The following is a 17,182-nucleotide window of genomic DNA, read 5'->3' as shown; positions in this document are numbered from 1 at the left end:
TTTAGTAGTGTATTGTGTAATAAATAAAGCAAACACACTATGAAATTCCAACCTTTTACTGCAAGTGATCATTAAAAAAAAGTTTTCTTTTAAAATAATATCGAAAAACAAATTCAGTTTTGACTTCTTTTTAGATCCAAAATATTTCCAAATACCTCCGGCTAAGTGCTCCCTTGGTTGGGAAACACTGCAATGAGAGGTTTTTAACTAGTGTTGCTTCGGAACCCACCTTCAATCCTAAATGTTCTTATACTTCAATATAATATTACTCAAGTAGAGGTAAAACTACTATAGGAAGTAGTTACTTCAAAAACAAAAGCAAACAACTGAAAATGGTCCTAACCCACCAGTTGAGAACCACTGCAGTAGACTAGAGGAGGCTTATTGTTCAGTTTGGAGGTGATAATGACTTTTCCGAGGTATATCCTGCAACATCTAAAATGCAGGGTTCATTATCGACAGAGTCTAGTCTCTCTGCCTCTCCTCCCCCACAGCTGTCATCTTCCTCTTCTTCTTCTTCTTCTTCTTCATCATCATCTTCATTTACTCGCTCTTTACGAGAAGCCCTTTCAGTTTTAGGCCCTTTGCAGATCTTTAAATGTCTGGTGAGGTGGTATTTGGTGAGGAAACCTTTATGGCATTTCTCACATACAAAGTCCCTGCGGCCTTCGTGGGAGTTCATATGCTTCTTAAGATGGTTGGTCTTGAGAAAATGCTTGTTGCATTTCGGGCACTGTATCTGGCGCTCCCTGTAAAAATAGGAATGGACCATTGAATCACTTTATTTATACACAGCAGAAGTATTTACTAAGCTACAAGTTCATCATCATCTCCAGTCCATACTGCTGGAAACAAAATCAATCTCTAACATTTTCATCCCCCCGGTGGTTATAAAGTGCCCTCAAGAAATATTGGCACGGTATGAGAAAATAATAAAGTCAAGCAGTGCCAAAACTTTCACAGCATCCGTTCAGTTGAAGTGGTCTCTGTAGGTCTCACATCAAATAGGATTGAGGTCAAGTCAAAATCTTGATATTGAGAAGACAGGTCCACTGGCAGAAAAAGGTCCCCAAGCCCCCAAAAATACAGTACTTATGAGGACTTTCTGACTCCGAGACCCAAATAAGTTCTGGTGTGGGACAGGATAACTTTTCTTGGAGAGTTTGACCACTCAAATCACCCTGAAACTATTCTTGTTCAGTCGCATGCCATTTTTTATATTGTGCGGCTATAATAAAAGGAATTTTAAAAAGTACATACTGCGTGTGGGAGAACATGTGCTGCTTCAGGTCATGTTTCCTGATGAACGATCGGTCACACAGGTCACACTTCAGTTTCTCTGCCCCGGTGTGGATCAACATATGAGAGGCAACATGAGACTTCTGTGTGAAAGACCGCTCACAAACTGTGCATTTGTAGTTTTTCTGACCTGTTAAAACATGAATTATAGTAAAAAGTCACAAGATATACAGTTAATACAATACATACAAACATAATTTTTTCCAAGCAAACAGCAGCAATGCAACAACACAGTAAATTATAAGCATAATGCTATAACTATGGATTCAAATTAACTATCTTGAGTGTTTTTAAAGGATATAGCATAAACTAGCAGAACATGACTAATCTTAAAAGATTATGCACACCTTTTGCATAAACAGGTAATTGCATCATTATGATGTCATACAAAAGCACAATTTTTTTTTCCTTTTATAGTATTATACAGTCTTGCTTCTCCTACACTCTTGAAACTCTCACCCTGCTACACTAAAACTGCAGACCAACATTAACATCTTTACTAGAGAGCTCAAACAGTGGCTTAAATTGGGCAAGAATTGTTCCCATGTGTATAACAGCCTTATCTTGTCTTGTTAAATCATGTTTTTTTTTATCTCTTGTTACCTAAAAGCCCCCAATGGAGGTGTAAAAAATTGGCACAGGTGCTATAACACTTTAAACAATGCATCTGGTTCGTCCACTGTTATTCCTATTTTCATATTAAAAAAAAGAATACTAACAATTAAATAGAAGTTTTGGAAACATATGATCAAAAGTCACTGACAACAAACAGTACCTGTGTGAATCTTAAGGTGCATTCGAAGGTTGCTCGGATCACTAAACGCCTTACTGCAGTATTCACACTTGTGAGGTTTCACCCCCATATGTCCCATAAAGTGCACATTGAGTTTAGTGGATGTTATAAATGCCCTGGGACACATGTGGCACTTGAACTTCCGTTCTCTCACATGGCCCTGGCCCTTTCCTTTGGATGTAGTGTTACTTGTGATGCTATTGCTGTTGTCATCAGTCCCGCTGCCATTATCATTGTTAGTTTGCACTACATTGTGCGGGTGACAAGGCCAGGGCGAGGAGGACGAGCTGGATGTCCCGTTGGTCAGTTTGTCGTCTTGATGAGTGTGCTGCTGCTGGGATGACTGCTCCTGTTGTTGAGATGGCGGTGGCGGAGGCTGGGAATGATCTCGCTGAGATGGGCTGTGTGCAGACTGGTTGTGGTTGTGGTTAGTGTTATGGTTGTCCAAGTGAGTCTTGAGCTCAGTGAATGATGAACACTCTTTTCCACATTGGCAAATTTGTCCTTCGGGCACCTGGGGAAATCCTAGACACAATAAAAACATATATATATTTGTACCAACATTTAAACTAATGCTTTTGTTTTTTTAAGTGCTGTTAGTATGCCTTACCCAAAAGCCTACAGTAATCTCTGCTGTAGTAGAAGAGTAGCTCTTGGTCAGGGTGTATCTCTGTGGTCGTGCAGAAGAACAGTTTTCCATTGGCTGGATACGCAACAAGGTTCTGCTCCTCATGGGATCTGAAAACAAAATGAATTCATATTTTATATGTTTTCAGACTCGGTCAACAGAACTTAGCAAGCAAGAGCCATTTTCATTTCATTTCTTTAGTAATTTGAAACGCATATTTAAAAAATTTATACAGAAGATAGAAAACTACTGTGCTCAAAAGGAGAAGGAAGAAGTTCAAAGACCCTATAATAAACCTACCCCTTATCTCTCATTCAAGTAACATCCCATACACTTTCAGGATACACTCGTGCAAGAAACCGATGCATGAGTCTGTGCTTTTTGTACAAATATAAATCGTACAAAAATAAATACACCATATGGTGCTTAAGATTGCATACCTTGCTTTTCGGACAAACATCATCCAGTTGCATTCATTCTCATCTGTTGTAACAATGTAGAACTCCAGCACATTGTTATGGTACATCTTTAACAGACATTTGATGATATAAAAATAATTTAAACATATATCACAAAATTATGAATGCAATATTCACTTTTAAACAACCTTCCATAGTTGTGGTGTGTCTTTCTCTGGCCAATCTGAAAGGTCCACATTACTGCAATGTTGACCAATCATTGGCCCAAAGCATGTTCTTGGAGAGATGATGTCTCGGGCAAAAACTCCTAACAATATTGAATCACATGTCAGTACTCTATTGACCCTTGACATCGGTGTGTTACATTATATGGGAGATTACATATTTTCTTACCGAGAGGCTCATCAGCGATAGAGATGCGCAGGCACAGTGGGCGTGGAAGCGACAGGCGTGCTCTGGTTTGAATGGGGGTATCGGGGATGAAGGTGACCGGTCCATGTTCTGGACAGTCTGAGGTATACGAGCGCTCACAGAGTGTACACCCTGAAAAAAACGACAGTTTATTTACGATGACAGAAGTCAATAACAATAACAATCAGAATAGTATGGCATGTCACGAATAAAGCTTAAAGTAGAGAGATATCCGGAAAGATATCCTCCATGCTCCATATCCATAATCGGTAAAATAAGCGGTCAAACTGTCATTCCTAATTGATGCAAAAGCGAATATCAAACTACTGCTTCTAATTACAACATATAAAAGGTACAACTTACATATTGTGCAAGAAGAAACCATATTTTCTTTGTTAGAGGTTGAGTCCTCCAGCTGCAGGGTGGAGTTCACCAGGACTAGGTTATTTTCCGGTCCCAGTGACACTTCTGCTGTGATCGGCGACACATTCACTGCGTCCAGCCCCATCCCGGCATGTCCATGCAAAGAGACTTGCTCCAGCGATCCTTGATTTCCCATGGATCCAGTGAGGACCACACTTACCACACTCGAGTTCAACTCCCCATTCGAGTGAAGCTGCTCCCCCAGTCCTCCTGCTCCTCCTGCCCCAGCATTGCACACTCTAGCCCCCATGTGGTCTGGCTCCATCACCACTGGAAGCTCCAGAACTGGTGGTCCATGCAGAGGGATTACATCCCCAGATGTGTCCACACCTGTTAGTCCTTCATGGGGCTGAGGCTGTCTTCCACCTCCGAGCTGCTGCTGCGATTCGGACACAGACACTACACCTACACCGTCCATCGAAGTCAACTCCTCTCCCATTCTGTCAGACATGGGACTACTAACTCTGGACTCCATGGCTAAACCTGTGGAGCTGAGTTCATGGCCCGCCTGGTGGAGGTCAGCCTGGCCACTGACCTGCCGGGAATCAATAGACACCAGGCCCTGCTCCAGAGGGCCACTGGGGCCACTATAAGGGTCCAGGCCTGAAGGGTTGTTGCTGGTCACAGACAAAGGTCCGTCCATGTTAAGGCTACTGGGATGAATGTATTGAGGTGGTGGACGGTCAGCCAGATATGACAGAATACCTACGGGAGACAAAGCAAAAAGCATTTTTAAACTATATAACACAGGTGTATCAACAACTAGATATTGAAATCTTTAGAGTCTTTACTATCTAGCGCTCATTGATATCTATACTGAAAAACATATTGCAGCAGTGTCTATAACTAGTTACAACAGATCACATAAAATATACTAAAATGACCACTTTGACCAATGAACCAGCAAGAGATGATGAATATTGTCAGTAAAGAATGTAATACCATTTGGGGAGGAGTGTAAGTTAATATCTTAAGTTATACAGTTTTTGATGTACAGTGAATTGAACTGGAAATGTATTATGAAACATCGGTTCAGAGTGAATTTTCAACACTGTTTTCCAAAATACTGTGCTGGGAAATACAGTTGTCTGAAGAAAGGCTAAGGCCCGAATCATCACTACTCGGTGAGCATTAAAAAAGCTACCGGGGCTACACAGTTATGCGGATCTTTCATTTCTTTATCAGTCCTGTTTTTTTTATCCTGCACACTGACTTAGACCAGTGGAAACACAGTGCTAGCAGTCAAGAGATTTTTACCATTCACATTCTGTACATATACTATGTAGTAGCACACCTGGAAGTATGTGGCGGAAATAGTTGCTCTCCAGGTGTGGATAGGGAGGCGGGGGTAAGGAGTAATTCCTCTCAGGTATGCCACACATCACTCCTCGATCACCCAGCGGACCCATTGGCAACATCAGAGACAGGGCAGAGGGGAGAGAGCCCAGTGAAGGGCCGAGGCTGGGAATAGCAACAGGCATACCTGCGAAACATATCATTATTTTTGTAAAAAGCAGTCTGTTTTTGCACAAATGTGATGTGGGCTGGTTAGGTCCTTCATACCTGGAGTGGGTAAAGTGTTATGTGTTGGCGAGGTGGGCAGACCAAGATGACCTGCACTGACTGAGGGCACGCTCAGCTGGTCCATGCCCACAGGACTTAAATTCATCTCATTCATCCTGGGAAACAATCACAATAACCAGTTAGCATCAGATGGCTGTACTGTACTAACTTTAAGGAAGTACTGAGGATGAACTTACCTTAATTTAGCATGCTATATTCATTTGTGGCGTGTCAATACTCCTCTGTAGTGTTTAACTAAAAAACCTATCAAACATGTGTTGATAATTATAATTTTTAGCATTATTCTACACTGCTAGGCTCACAGCTAGCAGAAACGACATCTCCAAATCCTCTTCGTTTAGGAAGACTGATGGCCTTAACGAAAATACTAACTTGCATCGTGATCTGTTCGTATGCTGAAATCCACACTGTAAAGCCCGTGTTATATAAGAGAAATGGGTACAGAAAAAAACAACAACAATACCTCCCTGAACGGAGCCATGATAGTTTGCTCACGCATGCGCAGTAGGGGCATTTCTATGGACATTACCGCCACCAACTGGTACAGTGGCGCTACTTCATTATAATATTAATAAAGTAAAAACGTACTATGTGACAATCTAAGAAGTACACAGCATAGCCTACTTCAAAAAGTTAGGCTACCCCGTAGACATAATATTAATATTCATATCGGGCTACCCAAGGCGTCCACGTGCAGCTAAATGTGAGGTGATTTGATTTTTAGCTAGGCTTACTTGACAGGCGACTTTAACGTGACTTTTTTGTGTATTTCGCAAAACAATAATAAAGAAGAAAAATCACATTATTAAACCAAAAAATATGTGTGATATTTTATGATATGATTATTGATATGATTATTATTATACCGATTACTTCCAGTGAACGGAAGGAGGGGAGGTCAACAATTTAATCTTGATGTAGCCTTGTCTGCCTGCATCTCCGCCTCAAAAACCACCCTCCTTGCGTTGTGGGTCTATCATGCAACTGCAAACCCAAAGCCCTCACATCTTCCATGTCATATTTGGGTACAAATTAGGCGACACAAAACGTGTGTGGAGCAATATCAGACTCGGGGGTAAGACATATATACCTATATATATATACCTATTTTGTGACGTTTTGTGAAGTTTATTCATTGTTTACCTTGTTATTTCCACAGAAGAAATGCATTCTCCAAGAGCAGATGTTTTGCGGAACAACTCTTTTGTGGCTCGAACTTTCCATGGCCTTTCGGATCATGACGCGCACTGCAAAGATGGATCGCCCGTCATAGACGCCGCCTATTTGGGCCATTTCTACGACCAACGATTCTCCTACAGAAGACTATCTTACTTTCCCTTTCACGGACCTATCAGCGTTTTTGAGTATACATTTGAACCTGCCTTCATTCGGAAAAGAAACGAGCGGGAGCGACACAGAGTGCGTTGCGTAAACGAGGGTTACGCACGGCTCCGGGAGCACCTGCCGCACGAGACCGAGAACAAGCGGCTAAGTAAAGTCGAAACTCTGCGCGAAGCTATTGGTTACATAAAGCACCTGCAATCTCTGCTGGAGTTAGAGACTGGGAGCAAGGGCAGTGAGTATGAAGAAGAAAAGTGATCAATTTCGGTGCAAAGGCTTTCACAAACTATAGGCCTACTTGATTTGACCTTTATGTCATAAAGGATGTTGGGCCTATGAAATCATGAATGCAACTTAGCTAAATATTTGTATTCTATGAGGGTGCACCGGTGCAAACATGCTGATAGGCATAGTCTATCATTTTACAATTCGAGTAAAACATACCTCTAAGTTGTATCCTATTAGAAAATAAAATTGTGTTTTCTGTGAAATAATTGAACAGTTTATCATGAAATCTCTCTTTGATTTGTACCTTCGAAATACCTGCAATGTTTATGCGTCTACCTCCGCTGACCTGCATGGGAAGACCCTTCACTGATTTCTGGCAAGCCACATTAAAGAAAAATAAATATGATAGGCTATTGTATGCTGGTGTCGGAAGTAGCCTATTTGTAAGTCAGTGGTGAGCAGGGCAGGAAACCGTCATGTAAAACAGTGTGTTTGACAGTCATAGAGGCATGACACTCTCTCAACAAAAGGTGTTTTCTGCACCACCAGGAATTAGAGCCGGTAATTGGCCAAGTGCTGGTACTCTGGGTTTGATGGTTCAGTGGCAAACCGTGTACACGAAGGTGAAACCACAGGCTCTGCCGCTATGGAGATGTTTCATTTACCCTGAACGAGATTGTTATCAGATTCCTCTTCTGTAGCCCTCGTGACAGTGTGGCTGGATTTTTGTGTGCAACATAGTAACGGTATAAAAAGATATTATTATGTCATAATATAATGTATTATACATATTATATAATTATAATTATATATAATTATAATTAAATACTCATCTTTTTGCCTTGGCCTTCGGTTCCATGTAGACCAGATACAGTTTGTGCCTTTATATATGACCTGTGTTTAACTTTTATCGTGTTTATTGTACATATTGTTACTGTTCTTGTACAGCACTTTGGTCGACAATCGTTGTTTTTAAATGTGCTTTATAAATAAAATTGACATTGACATTGACATTGACAATTATAAATTAGGTCTGATAAAGCTGCAATGAAGACATGTGTTATAGCCTGTATTAAAACTAGAGGAAAGCAAGATTTGTCTGGGATCATCAACGTCCCACTGCCACATATTGAGACAAGAAGAGATATAATGTTTACTTAGCCTAATGCTGATACCCAACATTTTACATACACACACACACACACACACACACACACGCACGCACGCACGCACGCACGCACGCACGCACACACACACACACACACACACACACACACACACACACACACACACACACACACACACACACACAATTTTGCTTTACCTTAATAACAATGTCACATTATTTGGAAATGAATAAGGGTCAAATGCATCAAACTACTGAAACAAACATGATTTCATATGATTTATTTTAAATACATATTTACATTTCAATTATTCAATAATAATTACAATAATGTGATTGAAAATAATAAAATTGAAAAATAGGCTAATAATAATTGTTCATATTCACTGTCAGTGAGCTCGTTGATCATCAAGTTGTTCCAAAAGAGCGTCTTTCTCCATTTGAAGCAGAGAAATCTGACGATTCATGTCACTGACCTCCTGGCAAAAGAAACAAATGCTTATATTTGGGGACACAAATGCTAGGTTTATACTTAATATTTTTTAAGTATTAATAAACATGCTAAATTCATCTATTTTTCCAATGGTCAAAAATACTTTGCATGGTATTCACATTGTTTATAGGTCCCGACTACTCAATCAGAAAGCAGAACACTTTAGTTGCTGACTAAAACCAGTAAGCAAAGAACCCTCTGATAGCAGAACCTCCCAAAACTAAGCTGTCCATGTTGATTGATAATGAATAATATTTCTGGAGGCTGCGAGCTTTCAAATTTGTGTTTATGCTTTTAGAGGTCGCTTGATTTATTTACTTTTTACTAGTTGTGGATAAAATCTGTTCTTCAGTTGACCTAGATTGTGAAAGGAGTCAGGACAAAGCAGACATAGGCCTATGTGGAAAAACACTGAGTTTTTAAAGCCGTTGAACTATAGCACCACGACTTGAAAGTTGTAAAATGTGCTGCTTCTTTTATTGCTTTCAAACCAAAAATTGCGCATGGGGCCTTTAAATCAAACTTGGTAGAGTTGTGTTCGGCGTGCCAGGCCAGCACATCGAGTTTATGGTACAGTGATGCACCCACCTTAGTCAGTACCGTATTACGCCATCGGAGGTCGCTGTCTGCCACAGCTTCAGGCAGTGAGGGCGTGCTGCTGCTGGTCACATTTGGCTCATTCATCACAGAACCCAAAGAACCGTTTGCCCGCTGGATCCGGGACCTCAGAAGGCACGAGTCAGTCTATTGATCAAATTGTTTATTATGATTATTTATTTATTTTCATTTTGTGTCTTAGGTTAAAAAAAAAACAGCTACGACGCACGCACGCACGCCTGCACGCACACAGCCGTGTACATAATCTGTAATAACCTCTGAAGTCCATGAGGGGGCGCCATGTCTGTTCTCCTCCAGACGCTGCAGATACCACAGTCTGGCCTTGTCCAGGATCTCCAGCCCACACCACAGAGCGTCCTTCTCCTGCTCAAGGTCCTTCAGACGCTTTATCTGAAACACAACAGCACAGCACAACTTTGATCTTCTTGACCTAATATTAAGGCCATAGATTAGAGAGAAAATCAGTGACAAAGGGAAAGGCCCAAAGATAAACAACGCATAAAAGGATAAACATGGGATTTTGTTGCCTTTTTGAAACTTCAGTAAATAAACTTCCTTCCATTCGGCAAATTTCACTTTCTGTGCACATCACTCAGTCAAAATGTGAATCGCTGGGCTCTGTCCTGAACAGAGCCGGTTTTTCCTATATGCAGACAATGCAAGTCAAATGATGTGACTCCAACAGGCTCTGACAGCGCGTTGCACGTACTCCTGCATTTGTCTCAAAGGAGAGTTGAATTTACATGCAGTTACTTTTTAGTAACCCCAGTTCTGTGAATGTGCTTGGTGTAAAACCAATTACCGTCAGGCTTATTCTCAGTGGTGAAACAGAAATAGCAGTCAGGAGCAGGTGTAAGTTAATTTTAAATCAGGGTTCCTAAACTGTGGGCCAGGGACCAGAGGTGACAGAATGTGACCATTTACCATTTTAAAAAGAGGGGGAAATTGCCTAGTGTCGTCCTAAATCCCAGTCTGACAGTGTCAAATGGTTAGTGGTTCTTGCACAGTGGGGCAGGGCCCAAATTGAGGTCATTGTGTTCCACTTCTGCCCTGCACTATACTGCGCGTAACTGTGTTTGACCGTAAATGGGTTCGCTCTTCGTCAAATAGCCTTGGGATGCGTACTGTAGGGCCCCCGAGTGGAATTTTGCTCAGGGCCTCAGAAGGGCCAGCACCGGCTCTGGTCCTGAATGAATTAAAGAATGAAGAGTTGCCTCCTCATGAGTAAGAGAGAGCGGGAGAGACTGTATTAAAAATGGCCAAAACTGACATGAGTTGACTGTATGATACCCTGTCAACATCAAATAACTTACTTTCTCTGACAGTTCAGTCTCGTAGGTTGGTATATGTAGAGACTCCATGTATTATGAAAGGGCTGTAACAATGGGTGGCACAGCTGGCTCTTGGTCTTTGTGTGCGAGCCGAGTCATTAAACAAGGCAGCGGGAGGCCATCGCCGCTGTTGTTCAGGCATTGTGCACTGTTTAAATGGACTCACGGGGCTCTATAGGAATCAGGTAATCATGTGTGTGGACATTTCACAAGTAATTAAAAAGGCTAGAACCAGCAGAGTGGAGGACAACACGGATTTAGCTTGAGATATGTCCAATATCAAATTAAAAGTTTGTACTCTTAATTTGTTGGAATCAGTTTGAAAACATGGCACACAGTTAGCTGCACTTTCACAATACAATGCGTGCTATTACTTTTAAGACAGCTTACATGTAAATAGTGTATCCTCCAATCATATAAACATACTTTTTCAGATAAAGATGGATACAAATACTACTTTTACTTATTATGTCTTTGTTAACATTTACTAGCCTATTTGAAAGCTTAATATTCACATGGTCAAATTGGTCATATCAGGAATATTACTCTAATGTTCACACTTTCACTGAACTTGTTTATTACATGCTTAGAATAGATGAAGATTAATAACTTACAGACTTTTTAACGTCTGTTCTTCTTGATATGTTTTTAAAAGTTTGCATATTCTTATTAAAGTTTTAGACGTCTTGATCAGAGCAGTTCAAGCCTAAGCCTAATGAGAACATCTTATCCCATACTGCACAAAGTTGCTGACATGTCCCCCCCTGCATGCCCTCTACTCACCCACAGGTAGAAGCGCAGGGCGTCCAGGCTGTAGAGGCTGGTCTTCAGGGGTATGATCACCACAGTATAGGACCCTGCGGCGGGACAGCGACAGGCCATGGGGAGAAGGGTGGGCGGGGTGGGGTTTCAACCCTGCCAACGCTGCCCCCATAAAAAGGTGCTATGGTCGCTCGCAACAACAGCAGCAACGCGGCGGAACGCTCTATAATAGCGAGAGATAGACAGGGAGGAGAGGGGAGGCAGAAAGAGGCTGTTCCCAGGCAGAGCAGAGCACGGTGCCCGGGGCGAGAGCGCGAATGACAAATTCCACATGTTACTGGCATTACTGGTACATCCAGGATAGAGAGATACAGCAATAGAGATCAAGTAACACAGGTGGGTCGCCAAGTGTAGGGAGACTTAAGAAAAAAAATAAAAAATCTTTTAAAACACAACATAACATTTTACTTATTAGAGCTAAAATATAAGATGTAAAAATATGTTTAAAAAAAGATGATAGACAAGCATCAGTCATCATTGAAATAATATTAAATCACTCCCCACCTCTCTCTGTACTGGGTCTGAATGCAAGGGGAGAGTACTTTTTGCATCAACAACGCTTCAAAAGAAGCAGGTCTAAACAGTATTATAGAATTACCAAGTTGCACATACCAGTTTTGACATTAGGAGGGGCAGGGACAGGATTCCTGTGAGACGTTCGAGAATAGAGAGTACATGTTGATATTTTCTTTTTTGGTTTCAGGGAGCGCTGTCTGAACATGCTGCAGGAATGTGACATAACCCGGATCAAACACCGTGCAAATGCTGAGGTGTGGAGAGCATTCCTGTGGACAGTAAGTCGAAGGGATAATGCTAATGCGTAAATGTCATCAGTGTTACTACGAAGCTGTTCATACTTATTTTTAGATGAGTTGATCAATGCTGGCTAACACTCATTGACACGTGGGTGAACTGGTATTTGGGATCACTATGTGGTTTGTTGCACCAATTTGTGATTTGAAATACTCATCCCTGGCTGACAGTGAATAATGAATGACTTCAGCACTCGATGTCAAAACAAAACACACATATTTACATCCATATGTTCTGACTAGTCCAGCATGTATTTGTTGTATGTATGTATGTATGAGGTATATTGTTTCATAGTTCCAAGACGTCAACAAATGCAGAATATTAAATTCAATAATAATACCTCACACTTACAGTATATAGGCTATTGCACTTTTAAAGATACCCATTGTGCTTTCACAGTCATGCTTGTATAGTAGCCACATCTGCCCCAGGGCTGACTGACTGAATCATGGTTGTCATTCTGTGCCAACAGCATCTACTGTACATCCACCACTAATCACTCACTACACTTACATGCACATAGAGAAGGCAGGTGGCTGATCTATGTTTTTCCCAGTGGGTGAAAAAGAGAAATAGACAATGGTCAAATAGGCCACACCTATATTCATGTTTACTAGTTAGACTATATCTCCTGAATCATTCGTCTGGGTGCCCAAAGACTCGTCCGGGTGCCCAAAGACTCGTCTGGGTGCTCGAGCCCCTGATTTTTCGTCTGATCATCTTCCTGAGCCCTTGTTGCCACAAAGTGCTTTAAGACCCACCATTAAAACCAATAAAAGCACATAATAAACTGGAGATGTGTGGCCTTTAAAAAGCATATTTGAAATAGCATGACATCAGAACCTCATAATTTAGGGGTTTTCCCTTTGGTATCAATAAACTAAATTTAAGTGCATTTCTAACTTTTTTGTTCTTGGCCTATTTGAAAGTGTTCAGAACCAATTTAAGAAAAACAATGAAAAAGGAGACTAGGCTTATGTCAGTAATATGAATGTGTGGCTATATCTTTACTGTTTTAATCTGACACATAATGCTATTTAACCAGTGCTTAATTTGTAAATTAGTATCATATCAGGAACACTTTTGGTCTGAAGTGATGGATTCTGGGAACAGGCAACGAAAACAATTGCCGGATCACTCTCATTTAAACACCATCATATCAGAATCAGATCTTTGCCGGATGCTCCTAAATATTTCCCGGATCCTTTACCCTGAAAAACTGAAAGGTGGTGGAATACATTCTCCCAAACGGGGGATCAAATTAAGCATTGTATTTAACTCTTTAAACTGTGGATGAGCTTTTCGTCTTGTCCCTTTGTCGTCCTGACCCTTTTGTAAAGGGGAGTTTTCACGTGAGAGGGCGGAGCAGATGTGCTTTGACAACACTGAGCCTACAGATCCTCCCTGTCTGTCAGCCATCAACACGTCAACACCCATAGATAACACACACACGCACACGCACACGCACGCACACACACACACACACACACACACACACACACACACACACGCACACGCACACGCACACGCACACACACACACACACACACACACTGATCTGTCTGTATACAGGTGACACTCGGAAAATTAGAATAAAAGTTCATTTATTTCTGTAATACAGCTTAAAATGTGAAACTAGCATGCAAAGTCACATATGTCAAGCCTTTGTTATAATTTTGATGATTATGACTTACAGTCCATTTTCTAAATATTCTAGAGATTCTTAAAGGAATAGGCCACCGTTTTTACATACTGAGATATGCTCTTACCTAACCTTAGACGAGTTAATATATCCCCGTCTGTCCGTGCGCTCTGTCACGCAAACGGAGCACATACGCAGCCTCTCCCACATGTCACATAGCTCCAAAAAAGCTCACGATAGAAGCTACCAAGCTCTTCCACGTGTTCCCTATTTAAATAAAGTTACGTGTTTTCAAGCGAAGTATATTTACACAGAAATGTAACATGTCGATCTTATAAGCAGATAAAAAGGGGGACTATATTGTGAGGCGTAATGATACGAGGAGCACAACGTCCGTGCAGTAACTCCTAAAGGTTATTGACGGAAGTGAGCGGGGGGAAGAGCTTGGTAGCTTCTATAATGAGCTTTTTTGGAGCTATGTGACATGTGGGAGAGGCTGCGTATGTGCTCCGTTTGCGTGACAGAGCGCACGGACAAAGACCAGACGGGTATATATTAACTCGTCTAAGGTTAGGTAAGAACATATCTCAGTATGTAAAAACGGTGGCCTAATCCTTTAATACAATTTTAAAATAAGATACAAAGAATACACTTTGTAACGATATTCTGATTTTTCGAGTTTGCCCTGTACAGTCATACAAATATAGGCTACATTTCAATCCAATCCAACTTAATTTATAGAGCACTTTAAAAACGTCGACCAAAGTGCTGTACACAGCAGTAAAAATGTATCTGATTAAGCGTTTAATATTTGATTAAGCTTTGGTTAAAATGCAGTAGGGCCCATCACTTATTCTTTATTTAGGCCTACTGTTTTCTGCAATACATGAGATCACCACTAGAGGGGGTCTAGTCACCTCGTAGATGATTTTGCAGCTGGCAAATCCGAATCCATGGGTCAGAACCACAGATCTACAATAAAACTCTAGATAGGACGTTGCCATGGTGATCCATTGGAGCTTTGCAATATGGTGATGGTCCATTCTACAAAATAACTCATGCAAACCCATAAGACACTTTACTCATCATTGTGATTTTCTTTTAAATGTGTTGTTGCTTGTTCCTTTCACTTCTACACATGTTTACCTGAGCTAACGTCTGTTCAACCACACTGATGAGGAAATACAATGGAAATCTTGCTCATAAGTCATAATTTTTGTGTTTGTGTCAATGTTGATTATGGATGTGTCCATCACCTCTGTGTTATAAGACTCCAAAATTATCATTCAATCAGATTTTTATCCGTTGTTTCTTAGTGTGTTGTCAGTTGCAATTTCCTACATTGTTTTATTTTAGATCTGTGGGTCAGAGCTTGCAACATTTTCAAAACAGTAGTGTCTTTAACTAAGCTAACAAGCCGGTGGCCACTCAGTGGACAGGCCTGAAGCCTTTTCAACAAAACATGGACTCATGCGAGCTGAAGAAAGGCTCTATGAACAGCCAATAGACATAGATCAACAGGGCAGCCCCTTGACCTTGTTATTATGCAAACATGTGATCCACTGCGCCCTCTGCTGGAGCACATGTGCAGTTCAGTGTCACCACGAGGCACAAGGGCCCCAGACTCACCTGAAAGAGGGAAGACCAGTGGTTATAAAGTGTTCAATGCTTTTTCTTTCTTATCACAAATGGGCAAAGGAGCAAGTTCTAAACATAAACTATCTTTATTAATTACATTATTGGCATTACCACACTGGCATTATCCCATAATAATGAGGAGAAACATGAAAATCTGTTGTTTGCACATTACATACTTTTTTTTATATTGAACATAAAATTCAACAAATAGACACAATTTTCCAAACTTTTTATGCATTGTTTTTCTTTTATTTCAAAGCTGTTTATACTGTAGATTATGACTGAAGGGATTTATTTATGAATAACACATCTGGTATTATATTTTAAACCAAAAATTGAGAAAATGTCAATGTTTTTTCTTTCCTTCATAATCCCATTTGCTCATTCAGAGTTTAATGCCTTTGATTGCCGGTACTGTATAATAAAAGAAACTCTAACACAAACAGAACAAAAGGACTTTTTTTGGGAATATTACTGTTTAATTTTAGTCTTTATCAAAGTGCTTGTGCAACTAAAAGGCAACACACAGGTACCATTCCACATGTAAGGACTCTCTACTACTGCTCTGTGGTAAACAAGGGCCTCTTGTATAACTTCCTGTTTCTCCCTCTCTCGAAGTGGAGCAGAGCTACAGCACATTTAGGGCAACTGGAGTTGTACGCTTCTTCCTCTTCTTTTTTTTTTCAACAGTAGATGCATGCTGACACACATTTAGATAGTAATCTATATATTGGTGAACCAAGGCCTATATTTTTTCCATGTGGGTTTGTCAATACATCAAACCACTCTGGAAAGCTACTACTGCTATACTATTTCTTCCAAGTATACATTGTTTGCTTATTTATTTGCGTTTTTGTCCAATTTTTTATTTGTAAAACTTTTTAAACTGAAGTAAATTGGGCTACATTATATCATGTTCAGTGTAGTATCCTCTTAACCCCCAAATCTAAAAGCTTCTTGAAAAAAGTGCCAAAAGAGCAACGAAAACGTGACGAAAACCAGGACGAAAACGCAACAAAACAGCGACAAAAAATGACGATCACTTTTGTTGGTCTTAGCTTTTAGATTTGGATGAAGCCAATCTGGAGCAAAGGGGGGTTATGACGTCAAGCACCTTTTGAACAAAGGATTGCTGTCATTTTTAAGCTTTAGAGTTGAAAGTATTTTTAGTCAATACCATCGTTTATCGCGATATTTTCCTGCCTCAATATATCGAACTTCTACATTTGCTATCGTGACAGGCCTATAATTGCACAATCCTTTTACTATGTTTCCTTATAGTACAGAAGTGTGTGACCACTTCTCTAAAATATGTCCCAATTTTCACAAACAGTGAGTCAAAGTTCACGTTTAAGGCACTCATATGACGTTGTGTACCAGCAACATCCACATTCTTCATCCAAACAAGCCACAGAGGGATTACTTTGTCGTGACCTCAGCGGATCAGGGCCTGTACTCAGTGTTCCACATCACAGTTCAGAGGAATCCAGCTCCTCGTTCCAACAGTGAAGCACCAACACCAAACTCGATGCTGTCATTGCAAAGGCCAGTCCTGCGTCTGCCTGTGACTCTC

General features: G+C 40.7%; 2 protein-coding genes across 2 annotated transcripts; both read right to left on the bottom strand.

Annotated features, from left to right (window-relative positions):
• Positions 1-201: 201 nt before the first annotated feature.
• prdm4 (PR domain containing 4) lies at positions 202-5,944 on the bottom strand. Its single transcript, XM_079551567.1, has 11 exons — positions 5,734-5,944; positions 5,537-5,652; positions 5,268-5,456; positions 3,914-4,678; positions 3,533-3,682; positions 3,328-3,446; positions 3,161-3,246; positions 2,703-2,830; positions 2,075-2,617; positions 1,261-1,429; positions 202-749 (listed from the first exon to the last, which is right to left on the bottom strand). Exons 2-11 carry the CDS (start codon positions 5,649-5,651, stop codon positions 389-391), a joined length of 2,625 nt encoding a protein of 874 aa, XP_079407693.1. The 5' UTR covers position 5,652; positions 5,734-5,944; the 3' UTR covers positions 202-388.
• Positions 5,945-8,602: 2,658 nt separating this feature from the next.
• sapcd1 (suppressor APC domain containing 1) lies at positions 8,603-11,589 on the bottom strand. The gene is made up of 4 exons (XM_079582844.1): positions 11,478-11,589; positions 9,619-9,753; positions 9,334-9,489; positions 8,603-8,731 (listed from the first exon to the last, which is right to left on the bottom strand). The coding sequence occupies exons 1-4, from the start codon at positions 11,574-11,576 to the stop codon at positions 8,642-8,644; spliced, it is 480 nt and encodes a 159-aa protein (XP_079438970.1). The 5' UTR covers positions 11,577-11,589; the 3' UTR covers positions 8,603-8,641.
• Positions 11,590-17,182: the final 5,593 nt, after the last annotated feature.

The sequence above is a fragment of the Gobius niger genome (assembly GCF_951799975.1).
Source record: "Gobius niger genome assembly, chromosome: 2".
NCBI classification, from domain to species: Eukaryota; Metazoa; Chordata; class Actinopteri; order Gobiiformes; family Gobiidae; genus Gobius; species Gobius niger.
Note: the sequence above shows the minus strand (reverse complement) of the source record. Positions and strands in the feature narration are given on the sequence as shown.

What these genes read in the sequence shown, in the direction of transcription:
- prdm4 (XM_079551567.1), bottom strand. Translation starts at nt 5,651, where the DNA reads ATGAATGAGATGAATTTAAGTCCTGTGGGCATGGACCAGCTGAGCGTG. An exon ending in ATGTTTGTCCGAAAAGCAAG is followed by an intron (nt 2,831 to 3,160) that starts GTATGCAATCTT and finishes TTTTGTTTTCAG; the next exon opens with ATCCCATGAGGAGCAGAACC. An exon ending in CACATGTTCTCCCACACGCA is followed by an intron (nt 750 to 1,260) that starts GTATGTACTTTT and finishes CTATTTTTACAG; the next exon opens with GGAGCGCCAGATACAGTGCC.
- sapcd1 (XM_079582844.1), bottom strand. Translation starts at nt 11,576, where the DNA reads ATGGCCTGTCGCTGTCCCGCCGCAGGGTCCTATACTGTGGTGATCATA. An exon ending in CCCTGCGCTTCTACCTGTGG is followed by an intron (nt 9,754 to 11,477) that starts GTGAGTAGAGGG and finishes GTTGTGTTTCAG; the next exon opens with ATAAAGCGTCTGAAGGACCT. An exon ending in GTAATACGGTACTGACTAAG is followed by an intron (nt 8,732 to 9,333) that starts GTGGGTGCATCA and finishes TTCTTTTGCCAG; the next exon opens with GAGGTCAGTGACATGAATCG.